This window comes from Geospiza fortis, unplaced genomic scaffold (genome assembly GCF_000277835.1).
Source record: "Geospiza fortis unplaced genomic scaffold, GeoFor_1.0 scaffold88, whole genome shotgun sequence".
Taxonomy (NCBI): domain Eukaryota; kingdom Metazoa; phylum Chordata; class Aves; order Passeriformes; family Thraupidae; genus Geospiza; species Geospiza fortis.
The window spans coordinates 1524398-1544667 of record NW_005054434.1 but is presented as its reverse complement, the minus strand read 5'-3'; the positions used below and the strand labels follow the sequence as shown (position 1 = coordinate 1544667).

At 38.3% G+C, this 20270-nt stretch overlaps 1 protein-coding gene across 1 annotated transcript in view; it reads right to left on the bottom strand.

Annotated features, from left to right (window-relative positions):
• The window catches only part of NVL (nuclear VCP like), a 39380-nt gene that overhangs the window by 12217 nt on the left and 6893 nt on the right, over positions 1-20270 (bottom strand). The window contains exons 10-18 of the mRNA XM_005427024.2: positions 18896-19013; positions 18265-18409; positions 15713-15983; positions 12749-12967; positions 11668-11772; positions 10832-10894; positions 9566-9685; positions 8350-8449; positions 547-653 (exon numbers count right to left, since the gene is read on the bottom strand). Of these exons, the coding sequence (XP_005427081.1) occupies positions 547-653; positions 8350-8449; positions 9566-9685; positions 10832-10894; positions 11668-11772; positions 12749-12967; positions 15713-15983; positions 18265-18409; positions 18896-19013 (1248 nt within the window). The remainder of the gene's footprint in view (positions 1-546; positions 654-8349; positions 8450-9565; positions 9686-10831; positions 10895-11667; positions 11773-12748; positions 12968-15712; positions 15984-18264; positions 18410-18895; positions 19014-20270) is intronic.

Genomic DNA, 20270 nt, shown 5'->3' with positions numbered 1-20270 from the left:
GGAAAAACACTCCCAGAATTCTATAATCCAAGTGTCTGAAGTAGCAGATTGTGCTGTCCACCACAGGGAGGACCCATGAAGGCACAGATTGTACATTTTCACATTTACTTTAACACACAACCTCAATCATCACAAGCTTCTTTTCATCCTAAAGCAAATTAGGTGTCACAACTACTGTTGAGCAAATACAGATGGAGCTTGTGAATCATTCTGCTGAATGTCTGGAACCCCCCAAAAAAAGCTTACAAAACACTTCTAGGCCCATTACTCACTCAGATAGGAATCTTCTAATTAAATCTGTTCAAGCTGTGACTATCAAGGCAGCAACTTCTACGTTTAACAGGTTTGCTTTACTCAAGATTCATCAGCTCCTTGCAGTCCCAGAGCAAATTTAACAGCAGATGGGCTGAGTGATTCTTTTTATGACCTCATGGAATAGCTGAAAGTGTTTCATGAGACAGGATCCTGCAATTCTTTGTAATATTTAATTTCTCTTACAGCATTCCACCAAGCTTCAAGATGAAGGATATATTTCCAAATACTCACTTTGGTGATGGTTTTTAGAATAGCAAGTCGATCTTCAGGTGGTGGCAAACCCACATAGAGTGTTTTATCCAGCCTACCAGGACGCAGGATAGCTGGGTCAATGATATCTTAGGGAGAGGAAAAATAGAAAAGAATTAATCCAGAAATGAGTTGCACCCTTAGGAATATCTGCACATGAGAAGGAATACATGCATATTTGTACCAAGACTCAAAGAAGCATTTGTGTCATGCATATGCATTTGAAGCTCTGAGCATTATGAAAAAGTTTCATTTTTGTCATCAAGTCTCTAACAGCCAGTAAAATTAAGCCACAGCTGATCAATGATGGCTCATAAATACCAGTTTCAACTCTTCAGATAAGAGGACAACTCTATATTTGGCAATACAGAATTAGAACGTTTTTGCTGAGGAATTCCACATTAATTATTAGCAGTTTCTTCTACTGGAAGGAACTCTACCCAAAGGGACAATGATAAGCCAAGCATAACAAGCACACAGGGCCAATCACAACCATCCATATGCAAACTTAATTTTATTGGTCATTTGTATTTCTACTACATCATGGTTATCTGAATGGTAAAACAGGAAACACAGGAAAATACCAAAAACAGCTGCAAAATACAGAATCAGTTACCCAGGGAGAGCTACAGATTCCAAATTTATTATGTGTGGAGAAATAAGAAATCAAAAATTATCACAAATGTTTCTAGAAAACCATTCAAAGCCTAAGAGTAACAGAAATGTGTAGCTGCCTTTTAGCACCACAGGCTGTGATACCAAATGTACACAAAGTGAGTCAGGATGTAAATACTATTTGTATAACAAGAGATACAGACAGGGCATATAACCTGGAAAAGGCCTCAATTCCTGTCTGTGTTTCAGCACAAACTGCCTGCATGATGTTTCTCAATGCTTCTTGACACCCTATTTCCCCATCTACCAAAACCCAATAATGGTATTAATCTGCTTCACTAAGGAATTCTATGGAGTTACTATCCCTGGAGGTACTGAAAAAACCTGGAGATGTGACAACTGGGGACACTTGGGTTTAGTGGTGGGTTAACAGGTGGACTCCATCATTTCTGAGGTCTTTTCCAACCTAAATGATTTTGTAACTCTCTGATATCCCACATGCCACAGTAATGTAAGCAGCAAAGTCACAGAAGCACTCACAGAAGATATAAAGAAATCTATATTTTTACTATAACAGCCTATTTGGAAGTATATAAATTATATGAATGTGTGAGGTAGCTACTGCAAGAACCTCTCCCTAAAGTGACAGTTGATGATTCCATCTAAGTCTGAAGCTGGAAATTATCAAGGTCTCCCAATGAAGCTGCCAACAGCCTGCATTGGCTCTGCCCTCCTGACAAAACAGCTCACAGACAAACTACTGCATTCCTGTACATTAAAGGTGAAGGACTGCAAAAAGTGAAGCTGCTAATCTTTACTGTACAGTAACAGACACCACCCAAGCCCTAAAACAGTAGCAGGGAAGTTAAACTATCACTTTTTTGCAAATGAAAAAAGTCTGCTTAACTCTGTCAACACTTGAACTACCTGATCCTACCACAGTATGGTCTTGATCCACTTTTTAAAGATGGGCATGGTTTTGTTCAAGTTGCTCTCTCAGTTATGCTTAAAGGACAACTCTGTTATCTTTTTCTTGGACAAAAGCTTTTTTCCCCCCCTAGGATACAGCAGTCATGGACAGAAACATCTATGGAAGAAAAATCAGCTAATGCAGATGCTAATGTGATGAGAATGGTGAGGGGAAAAAAAAGGAATTACTTGTATTAATTTAATCCAGACTAGATGAAACAAGAGTTAAATAGAATCCTTGTTGTGGCAGGCACAGACAAAAACATGTTACTTATACATCTGTGCATTGTTCCAGATGACACTTTGTCTTGCTTTTGACATAAGTGCACTTTCCTGTTTCTGTGTTCCTTATCACATTATTAATAGGAGATGACAAAGTTCACTCAAGGGATCTGTTACAAACACCAAAACAAATACTTTCAACAGGGCCTGCATTACAACAGCAGGCACTTGCTGATTTCCTCATTCTAATGTTCCAAAAATAAAGTATTAAATAATATTTTAAAATATTAAACTTGCTATGGAAGATACTGTTTCCATTAAGCACACTGACAACATGGTACTTGCTATTTGTCCAACAATATGAAGACAGCAATGTGGTCTGAAGTTGTATTCACCTTTTTGTATGGAAATTATCACACTGCCTGCATTCAAAAAGTTACCACAACTGACAGAACTAGATAAGCTGCAATAATGGTGGTTTACAGCAACAAGACCACACCAAAGTCTGAAACACAGAGCTATACTCCTCCTTATGAATCTCATTTCATTCTTCTGGTTCAGATCTGGGCCTGAAGTTCTTGAAAACTCATCACATAACCCAGAAAATTATTATTTACTCATTGGACAAACTCACTCACTAGATGCATTCATATCCATTTAAAAGAACTGAGTAAGGTACCCCTTTAAGGAATTTCAAAGCATTCCACCCTGGCAAATCATAGCACTCCCTCCATATCTATTATCTTAAAACTTATCTAAACAGAAGAGAGTCAACTCAATTTAGACACATTTACCATTTTAATGAAATTAAGGCAGTTGTTGCAGATACCTCTTTCAAAGCCTATTATTATCCCTCAAGCTGGAAGGAAAGTGAAGCATGGAAATGTGATGAAACACAGCACTCCTTTTCCAAGCAGCTGTCTCACAGACAGAATATATTTCTATTGGGAGAAATGTTAATAATTTCCTGCCTTTCTGAGGTGGTCAATGGTGTTGACTGTCATTAGAAGACAGTAGTATAATTTTCCAAACAATGTGACAAAATTGCATGAGAAGATATTTACAGTACATCCATTCCTTGCTCTGTTTTAAGGGTTCAAACAGGCACGAACCTTCAGAGAATGAAGTCACTTTTCAGTTTGCTACACTGCTCTTCAATCTACTGCAAACTTTTACAGAATCATTATGTTCCATTGAAAGTATCTGTGCATGAATTTCTATACAGGGATATTCCATTGCTCTAAAATAGAATCTCTTAGTCCCACATTCATTATTTATGTCTTATCTCAGCTGTAGAGCAGACTGCAAACTTTTACAGAATCATTATGTGCCATTGAAAGTATCTGTGCATAAATTCCTATACAGGGATATTCCATTGCTCTAGAATAGAATCTCTTAGTCCCACATTAATTTCTAGTTGATTATTCATGTCTTATCTCAGCTGTAGAGAATCCAAGCACATTTACAGAAGGTCAGTGAATACAAGCAATGACAGCTGTTGTGTGAGTCCATCAAACTTCTCCCATGCTCTCACTCCAGCTTTTAAAAATATATTTGAAGTATACAAGACCTAGGCCCTCCCATTTGTGATGTTCTGAAATGCAGGCTCAGAAGCCCTGAAAGGTTTTCTGAGACTCCAGGTGAATGCTGCACTTAACAACTGAAGTTACTGGGAAAGGTACACAACACTCAAGGGCTGCTGAAATGCAGAAATATAATTTGTGTGAATTAGAACTATTATGAAAGAAATTGTTCCATGCCTCATTTATTAAGTGCTTTTCTTAGATCTTATCTTGCCTTTAATTCAGCAACATGTATAAACAGGTAAAAACATAAACAATGCCCAAACTGTAACTATTGTTAAAGACTGGTGATTGTTTTTTTAATTGTGTTTCAAAACATGTGGTTCAGGTGAATAGCTCTAAAGAAATGAAAATAAACTTGCCAACAAAAATAGAACTCACTGAAACCAGGATTGTGCTCAAAGGTAAGAGCAGAAGAGGAATTTTGCAAGAATTAATTTAAGAAAGCTAGAGAAAGAGGCCACGAATAAAAGCAAGACATCATCACAATTTATGTTCAGTTTAAAATCACTGTCTTGTCTGTTTCCTCACATGACAAACAGCTCCCTAGATCCCAGGGGAAATGCTGCTGATGCCTTGGTCAGCATTTCTCGAAGGAGTTTATAATGTGCAAAGCCTGGGGAAGTAAGAGAAGAACAGAAAGCAGCAGTATCCCATCCTGAAATTCAAACTGGTAGCTAGAAAGTTGTGGAAAATTATAGATTTCATTCAAGAGTAGTGTTTGGCTGTTGTGCAGTATTTAGTCTTGAATTTGGGAAAGGAAGTAGGCTGGAAAAGAATTTAATTATTGTGACCCATGAAGGTGCTAACAAGACAAGACAAGACATTTCTACCTCTATTTTTTTACCCCTCTCTAATAATACCAAATGCTTTAAAAGTTGAATCCTCTTCAGACAAAGTCTGACATTGATTCTGCATTTAGGTGGAGAGCTATTGACTTGGGAATATTGCACCCCTGCTAATTTAGGAGTCAAGAAATATCTGCAGAGGACATTCAAAGTCATTGAGTAAGTGCAAAAAACATTCAAATATCCTGCTTTTTAGGGCATATCAAAGGCTTTTTTCAGCACTGCCAGAATAAGAATTACCACTTGCAGATTGTAGATGATAAACAAAGGAATCAAACTATTGTGCCTCCCCTTTTGCCAAAATGGGACTTAAAGCCTTCCAAGTGTTTAAAGGCTATATACAAGAGAATTCGGCAGTTTTCAGCCATGGGGTATAAACCACCACCATTTCACAGTAATACTCTGTCCCAGGTGCCAACACCTCACTGCAACAACTGTGCCAGGAATAAACCTTGATGCCAAAAGTGGTTGGGCCACTGCTGTCCTAACTACTCCTAAACAATAACAACAAGAGCAATAATAACAACAACAGTAATAATAACTTAAGAGAGAAGACTCTTCCTATTGCACAAGGATTTCAGCAAACACAACAGTCATGAATAGTACCAGCAACCAACTCCCAAAGCTACCACGCGTGCCATCACTCTAAAAAAAGAAGCATCTTGAAAAGCCATTTTCTCTCCCAATAAATTATACCAACATGGATTAGAAACCATGAGCTCTCACACTTCTCAGCACTGGCTCTGTGGAAGACTGCAGAAGTCCTGCTGGGACACATAATATTATTTAGCTTTACATTACATAACTCCCCTCCCCAGCAGCACCTCTACTCACCATAATTAGGACAGAAAAATCTTTCTTACAACAATTTAAAAACCTTTTCAGGCATCACAACTTTAATTGTTTGGGGGAATTACTTCAATATACCAGCCAGTCTAAGCTATGCCTGTCCTACAGTTCTCTGCTTGGGCTTTGCATTCTTAAGGTGGTTAAGAATGCTTTACTAGCACAGACTTCATTGCTCTCTACCTGCAGTGTGCTCCTTTTAACTACACAGACCAAACCAGCAAAACCTCATTTAGTGAGCACTGCCTCCTCCTAGGGCCCATGAACTGTGAATAAACTACAGGAGAGAAACATCAATTTCCCCAAGTTAACCACAACTTCAGTAGAAATTGTCCTGATGAAACTCTATTTCCTCATATTGACAAATGCAAATATCACAGGAAAAATTTAAAAAAAGGTCTAAACCTTCCCAAAATATGTGTGTGTGTAAATATGTGTGTGTGTATATATATGTATGTATATATATATGCACACACACACACATGCTTTTGCATTTTCTTTACATTTGGCATTTTTACCTCAAACCCCCTTTTTTCACCAATGTCACTGGCTAATAATAGACTGCTGATTTCATGCCTTACACATTTCCCAGCTGCCCTCAAATATGAGCCCAAACCTCATTATTTGGTAAAGTTTTTTAATTTTAACTATTCCTGTATGGTCAAACAGTAGATCTGCCACTGCAGCTGAAAAAGATGATAGTGACTTTTTAAAACTGAAGGGGGAAAAAATATCCTAAAGCCATTCCAGAGGTACTTCCTAACCACATAAGGGTAAAAATGCACTTTGTATGAGGCTTATAGAGAGGGGAATTAACAATTGAACAGGTGTCTATTTTGCATATGCATGAAAATCAGACCTGTAAGCAAGCACAGAATCAGTGTATATCTAAATCAAGGAATTAGGACAAACCTGCCACATATAAATATTTATATTTTGAAATTAACATCTAAGCAATATTTACCCTAAGCTGGCCCTGGTGAAGCTGCTGGAGTGCTTGCACAGAGGAATCCTTGGCTCAGAGCAGCCCAAAAAAGGACTGGCCCCCTGCCCAGCCAGCTGAGGAGGCACTGCAGGAAGTACAGCTGGATGTGTCCTCGCTTCCACAGAGCTGGAATTCCCAGCCCAAGCTGTCATTAGCAGTCAGAGCTAATGACAAAGTCAGTAATTAGATATGAAGCCCTTGTGATACATTTCCAAACAGGGCTGCTTGATACAAATGCTTGCAACAGCACAGCTAATTCAGGGAGAGATCTCTTTGCTAAGGCAACTTGGTGACACTCCCACCAGCACTCCTGGTACATCCAAGTGCATCTACACACAGCATAACCTTATTTTCTATTGTGCATTGCATTAGATAGCTCAGGACCAGCAAGCTCATGCCAAGAAAACCTGATGCTTTAAGTCAAAGAATTTGCACAAGCAGGTAGAGATTTAAGCCCCTACTGCTCATAGTTCACCACATGGAAGGCTTGAAAGTCTGTCATGGTACAAGGAATTTGAGACATAGGAAGATCTTCCTCCAAATCTTTGAAGCTTTTGACCATTGGAAAAAAAAAACCAACCCACCTAATATTGCCTATTCTAGATGATTTCAGACCAAATTTTCCTTAATTTGTAGAACAAAAGCAATGTCAAGTATTTTAACTTTCCCACCTTCCAAATTATATCCAAAATAGCCATGCTACTATTTTTCCTGTTAAGCCATTTCTCAGCAAAACTACATCTTGTCCTTACTTAATACATGCAGGTAAGAAATAACCATGTCTCACTGTAAGTAGGAATTTGCCAAATATCTGTTTTAAGTGCAAAGGTTCTTTCCAGAATTGTGGTACCCACACCAGTATGGTTTTACCAAGACAGATTTGTAACCCTGTATTTCATTTCACTTGCAATATTCAGGAAAATAATCATAACCAAGGAAGTGCAACACCTCTGTGCTTTCCTAAACTGACAACAAATTCCTTTATCTACAACCCACAGCTTCTACATGGAATTCAAATTCAGGAAAGACAGGTTTCTTGCTATGTATAAAACACAAGGCTTCTCCATAATACAAAACAAATCTAAAAACAGAGATAGAAAGTTGCCTGTAAAACACATGATGCTTGTAAAGCAGACATCAGTGTTTAGATTATTAACTGAGAAGATGCTGCTGGAATTGCAAGAGTTGCCAAAAACTGAAGAGCCAGAGAGGGAGCAAAGACAGCTGTTAATATCCAAGCTGGACATGAAGCAACAGAAGAGTAACTGCTCCAAACAAGAGTCCAGTGTGGAACACTGAGCCCAGGAATCAAAAGATAAGCAAATGGAAAAATGACTTAACATGAGACAGGCGTCTTAAGGCAAAAAAAAAAAAATATATATAGCAGAAAACTATAAAAAGAAAAAAAAATATTTTAGGTCCCTTTTCTGCTTCTACATTGCAAGGAGATAAACATCAGCAGTCAAAGGTATTTCAAAGCTTTTTAACAACAATGATACCAGATGCTAAGTGAGACACATTTTAAAGAGATTGCTATATCTCACAATACCACATGAACATGATTAACTGATCAGAAAGGCTTTGGATTTGAGCAGACACTGTAATTTTAAATACAGAACAGGCTTAGTTGCAGAATTCAAATATTTAGGAACACATAACTTTGTTAAAAGAGAACCAAGGATGTCTGATTTCTTGTTTCTGACCTCTGGCTCCTCACCTGGCCTGTTTGTAGCAGCCATAATGAAAACCTGCTGTCGATTCTGCAGCCCGTCCATCTCGGTGAGGAGCTGGTTCACCACCCGCACGCTGGCTCCTGACTTTGGGAGGAGAAATTTGTCAACAAATCAGAGAAACAGTGGGAATGTGAATATTTGAAGAAACAAAAGCTCTACTAACTCCCTGCACTGAAATATTATACTCAAAGAAAAAATTTCTTTTTCACACTTTCAATGGAGCTGCATTGTGGATTCCTTCTCTCATACTCTCAGTACATCTCCATCCCAAATTCATGCTAGCTACACACTTCCCATGTATTTTAGCATGTGGCAAACCTTTTCTTTCCCATCAAAACTAAAGGACTCACTTAAAGGAGTACATATAAATATTTGTACTAGTTGTTCTGATATCTACCTCAACAAGAAGACACAAAATTTCTCAATATTTAGTTTTTTGAGGGAAAAGAGCTCTTAAATATTGAAACCTCTGAAACAACATTTTAAGCAGGTGAGGTACTGAGAGGTAAACAGCAATTCCATAGTAGTGACATCCTATAACCAAGCTTAATATTGATGATATTTTTGCCCCTGACGAGGGGGAGAGAAATGATGCCTCTGAGTCCATCTTATCAGAAGACTAATGAATTACTTTATTATACTATATTATTCTATATTATATTACATTACATCTAAACTGAATCTGCCAAGCACTCAACTCTGCACACACTGCACAGAACCCATGACTGTCACCCCATAGTCCTAACACACACACACACACACACTTGGCCTTGATAGGCCAAGGAAACAAAACACCATCACTCTGGGTAAACAATCTCCATGTTACATTCTACTTTTGCACAACACAGGCACAGCAAATAAGATTTGTTTTTCCTTTCTCTGAGGTTCAGAGAATGTGAAACCCAGAAATATTCTTGGGAAGAATCGTGCCTTGCTTTTCTCTGTGAAGAGAAATGTGGCTACAGCTTAACCTGAATTACTCTGGATATTTTTTTCATATATGCATATGAAAAAAAGTGTTAAGCTTTATAAAATTTGATCAATATTATTTCCCTCAAATAAAAGCCTAGTGGATTGCCTTTCTTGAAAAATACTGGGGTAATACTTGGGAAATACTTCTGGATACTTCTGTTTCCAGCAATGTCTCAAAAGTTGTAACTGAGAGTATTTATTTGTGCAGATATCTCAAGGCAGACTCACCTCACGGTCAGACCTCCGAGGGCACAAAGCATCAACTTCATCAAAGAAAATCACACAGGGGGCAGAATTCCGGGCCCGCTGGAACACCTGGCGTACGGCACGCTCACTTTCACCCACGTACTGAAACAGCAAGAGAAACTACTTTGAAACAGTGTAAGACACAAAGATTTTGCTTGGGGAAAAGAAATAAATAGTTTTAAACACTATTTAAGGTACTTTGCAAGGGAGAAATGCAATCTAGTAATCTGGTTTTTTTCTGACAACAGTCTCTTGTCTCTGTTTCCTCACTGATCATGATTTACATGGGAACTGTCACTAGCTGACTTATGACAATTCGCAGAACATTCAGAGTTTAACAGAATTCCTTTTTTCTGGGCAATAACTGTAACTTGCCATCATTTTGGTGATGAGAATTAACAAATAAGTCTTAATTAAGGACCCTGTTGTTCAGCTTTTCATGAACAAACCCAGCGAGCAATGTGAACACAATGAACATCTGAAGTTCATAGAGTTGTTGCCTGAAGACAGGGGCTTGGTGGTAGGGAACTGAAAAGTCACCCAGAATTTCACTTTGAATGCTGAATTGTAGGAACAGGAGCTATGAAGTTGTAAATGCAAACACTTAACTTTTTCCAAACAAAGATGTTTTGATTCAATTTATATGTTAACACAGTCTCTGAACCATGGCCAACCATTTTCTCTGTATTCCACAAGGAAGTTGGGCTCCTCATTAACTGTTTTATTTCCTGCCTGTATCAGTACTTGAAGCAGACATATAAAAACATTTGGAAGAGATCAAACAAATCCAGTCTGTGGGTTTCAGCTTCCACATTACTGATAATGGAGCTGCAGCCACCTTGCTCAGTTCAACACATTCTCTTGACTTTGAAAAGGACTGAAGTCACATCACAGCACTTCTAAGTCCAGTGCTTTGAAAATTTGAACTACAGCACTCTTATCTGTTGACATTTAAAATCTCCATGCTATAGAAAAGCAGTGATGCATGTAGTTGGTCATTTAGAAACCCTACTTCAAGTCAAGAAGGGTTACCTGCCACGTAACTTAAACTAAGATAAATATTTAAGTCACACATGTGACTTTTTTCTTTTCACATGAACAACTTCACTGCTAAAAACTTTAAGGAGAGGTTGAATAAGGCAATTTCAGCTGCACCAGTACCAGTTGTGTAATTATCAGGAATTTTGCTTGCCCCACATGTTGGACAAGAATTCCATAAATAACAAAAGCCCCACGATTAGCACATACCATATTTAGCAGCTCAGGACCTTTCACAGATATGAAGTTCAGTCCAGACTCGTTTGCCACAGCCTGTAGAAAAGGTAAAGTGAGACAGATATAGATAAAGATATAAATATAGATCTAAAACACACATTTATCATGTCTGCTTGGGTTCTGTCCATGGAAAATAAACAAATACAAGGGGAGGAACATACAGTCACCGACTGTTTGCAAAATATAGAAAACAGTACAAAGTATAATTATATGCCATTAAGAGCGGGAGGGGAGCAGAGAATTTAGCAATGTGTTCTCTCTCTCTCTGATGAGGCAGTTCCAGATTCACACCCCACCCCCCACACCAGCTGAAGAATGTCCAATAATTATGGGAGCTAAAGAGATATTCAATTCCATAAGAGCACCTGAAGACAAAATGAGAAAGAATCTGAAATTTGCATGATTATCTGCATTTACATGGAGATGTGGTAAGAACTGAAACGCTCAAGAAGCAAAACAGAAGTATTTTCAGTAAGAGTTGCAGAGTAGTCCCAAACACATAGTTTAGTTACAGTAAAATATTCCATAGGGTGGTTATCCAAAAGAGTTTCTTCTCATCTTTGCTACTTCTTCCTTAATCAACTTCATTCCTCCAAGTTTTGCAGGAATTCCCACTCCATTCAAGCAAAGTTGTAACTTTATGCAAGAAAAAATCAAGTAACTTCAACACAAAGGCCTAAATTTAGAATTCTGATGAAATGTGGTACAAAAGGCCAACTTCTTGCACTGTGATCCAGACTCATCCTACAAAAACACCCATTTCAAGAGGATTCTTCAGTGCTTTTAATGATGTTTAGAAAATGCATTACCTTAGCTAACAGTGTTTTGCCACACCCTGGAGGCCCTGCAAGCAGGACACCAGCTGGAGTAGTCAGGCCCAGAGCTTTGAACTGCTCTGGGTTTCTCACAGGTGCCTAAAAAAGAAATTATCATCATTACCTCTGCATAAAGAAAACATGAAACTTTTCATTTTAGTTACAGCTGGATGAAAAATCATTCACAGCAAGTTCTTTATTCCCATTTTTTACAGACTAGAAGAATAAATATTCAACCAGCACCTTAGTATCTTGCACTGCTAATTACCCCTAAATGGGAGAAATATCCTTTTTCAGAGGCAAAGATTTTATTCACCAAAGTTACCTAAAGGTGTTAATGTTAAGTTCCCCTCTGATTGGCAGCAAGATTGCTAAGCTTCCAGGTAAGTAGTCCCAATTCTTTGTGTGTTAATTGCACAACCAAGGTTATTGGTACACAACTTCTAAAATACTTAAAGATTGAGCAATACAAACACACCGAAAGCAAGAATACAAAAAGCAAAATATTAAATACAAACAGCAGACTTGAAACAAATTCTGAAGTAAATTATACAAGCCTGACTGTTTTAAATAAAGGTCCTGTGTCACAGTCATATTTTCTGAAAAATCTTTTGCCCAGGATTTTCTCCTGGGAAGCTGAGAAGCCTCAGAGAAAAAGGAAAACAAATTCTTATCTCATTTGCTTCTCATGTGTTGTGCTCACATGTGGAATGTGTTTGGAGATTGTTTCATTGGTTTCATGTGAATTGTTTTGACTTATTGGCCAACCAGGGTCAAGGCTCTGGAAAGAGTCATGAGTTTTCATTATTATCTTTTTAGCCTTCTGTCTGTATCCTTTCTGTATTCTTTAGTATAGTTTAGTTTAGTATTCTTTAATATAATATAATATAAAATAATAAATTAGCCTTCTGAGAACATGGAGCCAGATTCATCATTCCTTCCTGCCACGGGCCACCCCACAAATACAATAACTGCAAAATATCCCTATATCTTAAATAAATATTGAAAATAAACAGGTTTATTTCCTGCATAGGGGGGAGTGCAAAAGCTCTTTGGAAGGAAGGCTGGGACATACCAATATTGCCATAGTCAGCTCCTCCCGAACATCCTCCAGGGCTCCAATGTCTGCCCATGTCACATCAGGGACTGTGACAAAGCCTTCTCTCTTGGCAGAGGGCTGCACTGATGACAGTGCAACAATAAAATCATTCATCTCAATGCACAGCTTCTGCAGCTGCTCCTCAGGCAAGGGGGCTTGCTCCTTCAGCAAATCCAAAAGTCTCTGCAATTCATCCTTAACGTACAAGGAAAGGGAGAGAAAAAGATTATGCAACTGGGTTAGACTTCCAGAACCATTTTAGGGCTTTTTCATCCTTAACATACATGGAAAAGAAGACAAAAAGATTATGCAACTGGGTCAGACTTCCAGAACCATTTTAAGGCTTTTTCAAAGCCACACTTCAACTATCAATCACATTATTATATACAATGCACATAAAATATGTAAATTACTATAAATGATAAAAATGTTTCAGGGAAGCTCTGTATATATTTAACAGGTCTAAGGGGACTGAGCTGAGCTTAAAATCTTGATTTAGATGCCACAGAAAATGAGCTAGCACATGTATTTTGCCTTCCAGCTGTTGGAAGGCAAAATACATGTTTTTTTGCCTTGCTACTGCTTCTCCCACACTGACTAGGAGAAAGGTATTTCCATGCTGAAATTTCCAAAAGATGTATTATTTATATGTATTCATTCTGCTTTTAACAAGAAACTGCTTTCAAGAGAAACTGAAAAACTGCTGGACAGCACAATTCCAACAATTTGCAGAATATTCAGTTCTGTATAAACTGCTAAAACTCTTAAGACACTTGTAGAACATACACTTGGATTTAACACCATTGAATTTTAACACCATTTCTTCAGCCTGGTCAGACCTGGTTCTGCAATCAGACCCTGATAAAGTTTGGGCAAACAGGACAGAGATGCAGGAAAATGCTTTTCTGCACTGCCCCATGCTGCAGACCACAGTGACCAAGGGAGGTACATTCCAATTTCTCCAATCAGTTCCATATTGGGAAATGAGAAAATATTCCATCAAAGAACTTTAGATCTTCATAACATAAATGCATCCTCATTCTAAGGCAGTGTCAAAGCAAATTGGTATTGTGCTACAAATAGAACTGTTTCAGGATTTTCATTATAAAATAGAGGGGGAAAAAATAAATGTAAAAACTCTGTTAAGTTTCAACGGTTTTCCTACAGGAGTAGGAAGAAAAAGTATCACTTCCTATCAATTTCAGCTAGGATAGCTCTACAACTGACCACAAAGAAACACAAGTGCTAAGAATGCCTGATATTCCTTTTAAGTCCTTATTCCTTTTAAGTCCTTCCTCCTCCTCTTCACAGAGCCATTGAGAGAACCTCTGAAACAGCCAAGACCACTGGGTTTGTTTACTTGAATTGTGTGAACGATTTTTAAAGGTTTTGTATGTTTATTTTACCATTATAAACATAATACAAGGGTTTTAATGACAATACCCTGTATTAGACTATGTCAACCTCCTGCCAGCTATCAAAACATGGCTTTGTTAGGATTAGACTTCCTCATTCTCAATGACCCCTTTGATCATGGTGATGTTGATAAAAGCTGCAGCTACCTGCCCCTCCCCACTTTCTTCTGGCTACAGCAGGCCCCAGGAAGCCTTGGGAGGCATAAGCACCATGCTTATGTTACACTAATACAAAGGCTTACTACAGCTTTTTATACTGATTCTTGTCATCACAGCACCACTGCTCTCTGACAGCTCTCCTAAAAACAGAACCTGAGCACAATGTGCATTTCAGCCCACTTATCTGCAGACAAATCTTTAGGAGGCCTGCACATAATGAAGGCATATACAGACTCCAAATTTTGAGAAGTAGGACCAAGGATTTCTATATAAAGTTGTTCTGCTTCACTAACCTTCATGTTACTTAGGCCAGAGAATAATTCTGGCACTTGAAATATTATTTTCTGCAACAGAAATCCAGCTGTGCTGCACTTTCACAGCTCCTCTCTTCCTTAAACCTGTTACAGGTACTAGACAGCACGTGTGATTTACCCCAAGTAATCACATAGCTGGAAGGCAAACAAAGGCTGCATAAATACTTCTAGACTTTGGCTTACTGTAACTCTACCAGGTCAGGGAAGAGCCCCAGGCACAATCACAGACATTTCACTGGGGGCACAGCAAACAGCTGGTGCAAAATAATCAGTTTAAGTCTGCTACATTTAAAATTCTGTTACAGCCAATACACTTTTCAAGAGAGATACAGCCACTCTTTGAAACTTTGCTCTGTTAGAAGACAAAACAGCACAGCACAAACAAAACAAAAAATCCCAGGGTAAAACCACACCTTGTATGAAACAGGAACATAATTTTTAGGGGACTGGGGTTTGGGATCTACTTTTCCAGGCCCATCATATGGGTCATTAGGAGTTATGTGTTACTGTCATATTTTCTGAAAAATCCTCTTTGCCCAGGATTCTTCTCCTGGGAAGCTGAGAAGCCTCAGAGAAAAAAGAAAATAATTATCTGATTTGCTTCTCTTGTGTTTTGCTGCTTTGGAATGTGTTTGGAGATTGTTTATCCAACATGTGAATTGTTTTAACTTAATGACCCATCACCATCAGCTGTGTCGGAACTCTGGCAGGAGTCACAAGTTTTCATTATTATCTTCTTAAGCCTTCTGTCTGTATCCTTTCTCTATTCTTTAGTATAGTTTTAGTATAGCATTCTTTAATATAATATAGTATCATAAAATAATAAATTAGCCTTCTAAGAACATGGAGTCAGATTCATCAAATCCTCCTTCATCCTGGGGACCCTGAAAATACCTCAGTTATGCTCCTGCCTTAGAAACTGCCATTTCTAAATCTACATTTTATATTAGGTTGGTTGTGGATGTTTGAGAATTTATAAGTAATGACTTTCATAACTCTAAAATGGCTCAACTCTTCAGATGTTAAAAACACACCCTTCAAGGAACACATACCTTAGGTGGAAGTTCTGGTTGGTTGGTGCCCTCTTCCTCCACGATGTCTGCTCCTATCCCTGGGCTTCCTTCAGCAGTGCTCCCCCCAGAGTGTGTGTGCTTATTCCTGTGCTCCTCAGATGTTATGAGGACCCTGCTGACCGTGCCCATGGCTGCCTCCCTGCACAGGGCCATCAGATCAGCCCCCACGTAGCCCGGAGTCAGCCGCGCCAAGTGGCGGAACTCAAACGACTCCGGGAGCTTCAGCTTGCGACACAGAGTCGGAAGAATTCTAATCAAGGAAGGGGGGGGGGGGGGGAAAATATAAAGATGGAGAAGAAGCTGTTATTTTTTTTTTCTTCACATGAAAACAAACAGCATTTAATGTCTCTTTCAGTCCACGTGAACTGAAGTAGCACAATGGGAAGTTTTTGCTTAAGTAGGAAGTAACCAACACTGAAACCCACAGAAGTGTGCTATAAACTTCCTGTCACTTCTTAAACAAAAACCAACAGCCTCAACCAGGCATTGCTGATCAGTTTTGTTCAATTAAGTAGTACAGGTCATTTTTCAACTCTAATATTTAAAACTGACAGGCTAGGTTTCAGTGTACCACAGAGATGCACACGAGTTATCCACTGATACATTTAACCTCATACTCCTAACAACCTAAGGCTGCACTGGCTGTTCCATGCCACTTTTTAAAAATTTATTTATTGAAGAAACATCTACAACAAGCTGTTCTGCAAGAAGCAAATGAAATCAGACTGTGTGAGGAGCTCTGGTTTAATCTTCATTATCTTTATCTGACCACTGAAAGCAGAATACAAGAATACAACAGCAAAGCATCAATTAATTAGGAAAATATTTTTTAAAGGCAGCACAAGCCAAAGAAGTCCAGATCAGTAACATACTTCTAGTTCCAATAAAAACTAGTTCAAATTATTTCTAGATCAAATAATGTAACTATAGAAAAGTTATTAAAAAAACCAAGTGATTAAACTCTTCAAAACTCTAAAATTATAATATATTCCATCTGTTTCCCTCCCCATTAACAAGTTCCATCATCTCCTTTCAATCTTTATTAGGGATAACAGCCTGTTTCTCAAGATTTTTTCAACCTGTCTGACAAGAGCTGTAGTTAACAGATTGAGATGAAGTGTAAACAGCTCAGGACTACAAATGGCTCATTCTGAATCTGCACAAGAAAACACCAGGTAAAGCAAGATCTCCAGGTACACCTTCTCATCTCACTGCACCCCTTCAGGCTGCAGAACCACAACTCAGCAGCTCAAATGTTGCCCTCAGCAAGACTCACCCTGTAAATCAGCACACTGCAAGGACTTAAAAGGTCTATGCAAACACTCAATTTTAAAATAAAGGAATAAGTCAACACCACCATGCTTTCCACAAAACACAACAGAAAGCAGGAGGAGGGAAGAATTTAAAAAAGAAAATTATCATTATTCCCTGTAAGGCTACACCTCCAGGAACACAAATACAAACAAACAATAATATGACTGTGACTCCACTTGAACCTGTGAACAATCTTTACACATCACCATGGCTCTGTCATCCACAATTCCTGTCCTTCAACACTGTGCAATTTCTGGGAATATCATCATTTTAACATGTTCCTAGGAACTATCAGAGAACCACAACTCTCCTCAGGTGACCCATTAGTTCCACCTCTAACCATCTGCATGTCTTGCCCACAGCCAAGAGGAACACAATTACTAAAGGGCAGCAAATCTAGAGGAAGAAGGGAGGGAAGAGAAAAAAAATAAAAGACCTGAGGGGGAATAATGGCCTGAGTGCTGACAATGCAAAGTGGGCAATACTGCAAGCACAAGTGTTTGCCTCTTCAACTTAGAATTATTATTACTTGAGAATAAGAAACTTGTCCTTTAACCTTTCTTTCCTTTCCACCACAAGATAAGCTGTAAGTTTTTCTAACTTCCCTTCCCATGTTTTTTGCTGTTGAGGAAATGAGTAGCAGCTCCTTTTTAACTAAAAATGCAAAACCAGATTTATTTCTTGTAACTTAGTCTGGTAGTCATAGATCTTTGGAGTAAAAAGGGACAGTTACACAACACAGGATGACTGCAGCTCAGCTTAATGCCAGACTGGTGTATTTCCATGAGGAATGGAATAGAAGAATCCAGGCCTGTTGCTTCAGGTACAAACAGGCTTTTCTTAATTTATGTTCCTAATTTAACAGTTACATAGGGAGCACCAAAGACAGAATGTTAACTTCCTGAACACAAGAAAAGATACACTTGATTCCATCATCTGCACTGTTAAGGCACTAGGAAAGCCATTAACTTAATGTTAAAAGCAGATCTGCACACAAGAAAGGAAAGTACTCCAAATGTAGGCACAGCTAGCAAGACAAATAGGAGTTCACTTAATGTCTTCTGCAACTTTTCAGTGTGTGCTGACCCACAGGGGTGTACAGGTACAAACAGAACTAAACACAATAAAGTACTTTTCCTTAAATTGTATGTTAACTTACACCTTATTTTCTTATTTATCAATGTATCAAAAAGAAAGTTTAACTTCACAACACGTACTTCTCTCTTGCCCCTTCATCTGGGATCCCTAAACAAATTTCTCTGTCAAATCTCCCAGCTCTCCTCAGGGCAGGGTCCAGGGAGTCAGGTCTGTTTGTTGCTCCAATAACAAGGACCTGGGTAGTGGCAGCCACATTATTCAAGTCTAAGGGAAAGAAGGAATGAAGTCAGTACACATACTCAATACCTGTGGGACTCCATTTCTGCAGCACATGATAGTAGTCAGCAGAGATAAACTAATCAGTCAGACTGCTGTTCATCTCTGCCTCTACTATCTAAAACTTGTATTTTGCACAATCAAGGGAAAATTTAAAAATTAGCAGATTGATTAGTTATTAATAAATTGAACATTAATAAATTGAACATTAATAAATTGAAATTTCTCCATTATTTCTGTTTATACAACAGATAGGCTTATACAATGCTGTACAGACCACTGTGAAAATATTGTAGTAACACCCCTTCAAATTTATTATGATCTTCCAACCACTCCACAGGCAAACTGTGTCAAAACAAGAAAAATTATTGCCACTATCTCCTCTCAAGGAAGCACAAGTCACTCCTGAAGGGAAGCAGACAGTGAGCCTGATAATTCTAATCTGCTTTTAGCACAGCCCTTCCTGAAACTCACCATCCATACAAGTCAGGAACTGAGCTACAATCCTCCTCTCCATGTCCTTGGATGCAACCTCTCTCTTGGGGGTGATCGCATCGATCTCGTCAATGAACAGGACACAAGGAGCACTGGACTAAGGAACAAGGCAAATCCATAATTACAAAATCACACTGACACAGTGTATTACAAGAAAGAAATGTTTCAGGTTTTCTGATCTGTGATACTTAGTGGAAATCTCCTGCACAATCAAGTCCTGGAACAATTCTGTTGTGCTTGCTGACAATCTGGAGAGCCTCCAGACTATGAAACTTCACTGATCTGAAGCTATGGAATAATTAAGGCATGAGACCTTAATTTTTAGAGAGTCTTTAAACACTGTCTAAAATTTAAATATACCTCTGTGTTGCATTATATTTTCCCTAAATATTCCATTGTGACTGCCTGCTGAAGTATATAAACGAAAATCACACAAGAAAGGTCTGGTTGGGTTTGTTGTTTGTTTTGTTAGTGACATTAGAGCTGTGGAATTTCAAGAGTAGCATTATTGACACACAGAATGAAACAAAGGGAGCAGTAGGTGGTCATGGAACTTCAAGACTACTACAGAGCCTGACTACATTCAAAGAGTAAAAATGAGCAGTGAGAAACTCCCACAAGTTCTAAAATTCCATTAACTTTAACAAAAGCCAACAATAATACAGATTAATAATTAGTGTAACTAATATAACAGTGCTTAGCTGATATAAGATCATTAATATTCCCAAAAAGCACTAGTAGTGCAAAGGGATACTGTGAAAAATGTGTATTTTATGATTGGCTTTTGCCATATATTAAAATGAATATTATATGTGTTATGTTAGAAAGTTATGCTGTATTAATTTTTTAAAGTAGTGTGTTAAATATAGTTTTAGGTTATAACATAATGTTAAAATAGAAGCTATGTATGTGGGATATTTTTTTAAAGAAATGAATGAGGTACTCAAACTGAGATAGCAGCCCCAGGACACCTAAATCTTTCAGAGAAAAAGAATTTATTGCTCCATTAGCAGATGAAACGAACTTCTTCCTGCCTCACTCAGGCTCGAAGACGCCGTCAGGATTCAGAGGAAGAAGCTGACACTGACCAGACAGAATCCTGTGTTTGAATGGAATTTATGCATCATGGATGAGGTGTATGAATATGCAACAGGCTGTTGCTTTTAAGGGTTAATCCTCTGTTAACAGTGTGTCCTTTTTCGGGCTGATTTTGCCCAGAAAGAGGTACCCAGACCATCCATAACTCTTTGTTTCTATTGTCTTGTATTGTCCTAATCCAAATTGTCCAAATTATTATTACTCTAATTATAGTGCTATTTTTATAACCATTTTATTACTATTAAACTTTTAAAAT